Source organism: Chelonoidis abingdonii, chromosome 5, assembly GCF_003597395.2.
Source record: "Chelonoidis abingdonii isolate Lonesome George chromosome 5, CheloAbing_2.0, whole genome shotgun sequence".
Taxonomy (NCBI): Eukaryota; Metazoa; Chordata; order Testudines; family Testudinidae; genus Chelonoidis; species Chelonoidis abingdonii.
The window spans coordinates 75410549-75412612 of record NC_133773.1 but is presented as its reverse complement, the minus strand read 5'-3'; the positions used below and the strand labels follow the sequence as shown (position 1 = coordinate 75412612).

General features: G+C 37.1%; 1 protein-coding gene across 3 annotated transcripts in view; it reads left to right on the top strand.

The window, feature by feature from the left end:
- Nucleotides 1–1394, top strand: part of FBXO8 (F-box protein 8) — a 30916-nt gene extending 29522 nt beyond the window's left edge. For all 3 annotated transcript variants that reach the window (XM_032780177.2, XM_032780176.2, XM_075066379.1), the window contains one exon: nt 756–1394. In XM_032780177.2, the coding sequence (XP_032636068.1) occupies nt 756–943 (188 nt within the window). In that variant the 3' untranslated portion in view covers nt 944–1394. The remainder of the gene's footprint in view (nt 1–755) is intronic.
- The last annotated feature ends 670 nt before the right edge of the window (nt 1395–2064 follow it).

Genomic DNA, 2064 nt, shown 5'->3' with positions numbered 1-2064 from the left:
ACCGCTCTTCCGATCTTCTTTTTGGATTTGGGACTGCATCACCACCCGTACCGATCAGAGCTCCACGCTGGACAAACAGAAAATGCAATTCAAAAGTTTGCGGGGCTACCTGACCACTGCATCCAAGTTTAGATTGCTGTCCAGAGCAGTTACAATGGTGCGTTGTGGGATGCCGCCTGGAGGCCAATACCCTCGATTTGCAGCCACACTAACCCTAATCCGATATGGTAATACCAATTTTAGCGCTACTTCTCTCGTTGGGGAGGAGTACAGAAACCGATTTAAAGAGCCCTTTATATCGATATAAAGGGCCTCATTGTGTGGATGGGTACAGCGTTAAATCAGTATAACGTTGCTAAAATCGGTTTAAATGCATAGTGTAGACCAGGCCTTAGTGTTTAGAATGTGCATAGCATTTGCAGGATCAGGGCCTTAAAATGAAATCTCTTCAGGGCAGGGATCTGTCTAGCTTTATGTCTGTAAAGAATTTTGCACACTTTGGATACTATATAAATATGAATACATTCATTGGTGTTTATTTAGCACTGCGTTATCATTATAACTTTTTAATAATAATAAATTGTTTTTAATGAGCTGCTTATGTGAGTAAAGTTACTCATGTGCATATTTATTCAAGGAAGCCCTTAAGATTGTAAGAACCTTGAGTAGGGACTGGTCATTTTAATTGCCTGTAAAGTGCCATCCATACTTATGGGTCTGTAAACAATAACTTCATAATGTTCTCTTTTCTTTAGATGCAGTTTATGTACTATGCTACTCTTTGATTCTGCTTTCCATTGATCTTACCAGCCCTCATGTGAAGAACAAAATGTCAAAGAGAGAATTTATCCGAAACACACGACGTGCTGCTCAGAACATTAGTGAAGATTTTGTAGGGCACCTTTATGACAACATCTACCTTATTGGCCACGTGGCTGCCTAAAAGCACAATTTGCTAGGACTAAGAATTTGTAGTTTACAAAAACTGAAGCTACCCAAGGAGTTAATTGTTTTGTAGATATGGGGGTTATATTAGTGCTGGTCATTCTAACCTCTGTATACAATCACAATGTGTGTTGTATGTACTATCTTTTTTAGCAATTTACCATGGGAACCGAAGGATTTTGCAAAAAAATTTCTTAATTTTGTTTGTTTTGCACAAAACCGTGCCATTAGTCTGACACAGCCATTTATGAATGTTAAAACTGACATTACAATCTAAAGCTGACAAGATGGTGGATTTGTGCATTAGATTTGCTTGAAAACTTTAACCAGTTCCATTCTTTTTTAAAATACCATGTAATGTGTACATATTTAACTAAAGAGATTTATAACCATAATTATTTTATTGTAAAATATTTTAACTAAAGTTTTTTCTTTTTCTCTCTTAAAAATAGTCTTGTATTTCTTCCTTTTACATTGCAAACTTTGCTCTTGTTTTCATGATGTTGGTTTTCTCAGCTACCTGAGTTATAGAGAAATGCTGGCCATGACACTCCATCAATAAAGTTTGTTCGAGTGGAGTGTTTAAACTAGCATTTACTATTGCATTAGCTAACTTAAATTAATTGGCAGTCAGTTATTAACTCAAGTTAAAGTGAGACCACAAACTCTAGTTAGACAAATCCTGAAGATCTGTCTACATGAGGAATAAACTACAAAAATTGACTTTTTAAAATTCAAGTTTGAAAGCAGCCTTAACAGGTAGCATAGATGCAGTTACAATTGTGTTAGCTCATTGTGAGATAAGGTGCGGCATGTCAAGACTAGCACATGACAGAGGTTAAGTAATGTGTTCTTGCTAACCTTAACCTTACCTCGACCAGTTTCCAATCCAGATATTCCATTGATGGAGGATTTGGGATAAACACAGTGAATGAACACAGTTTGGAAGGAGTTAAATTGTACCTACATGAAGTGATATATTAGAGTCATAGATTTCAAGGTCAGAAGGGACCATTATAATTGTCTGTTCTGACCTCCTGCACAATGCAGGCCACAGATTCTTACCCACCCACTCCTCTAATAAACCCCTAACCTATGTCTAAGCTATTGAGGCCCTCA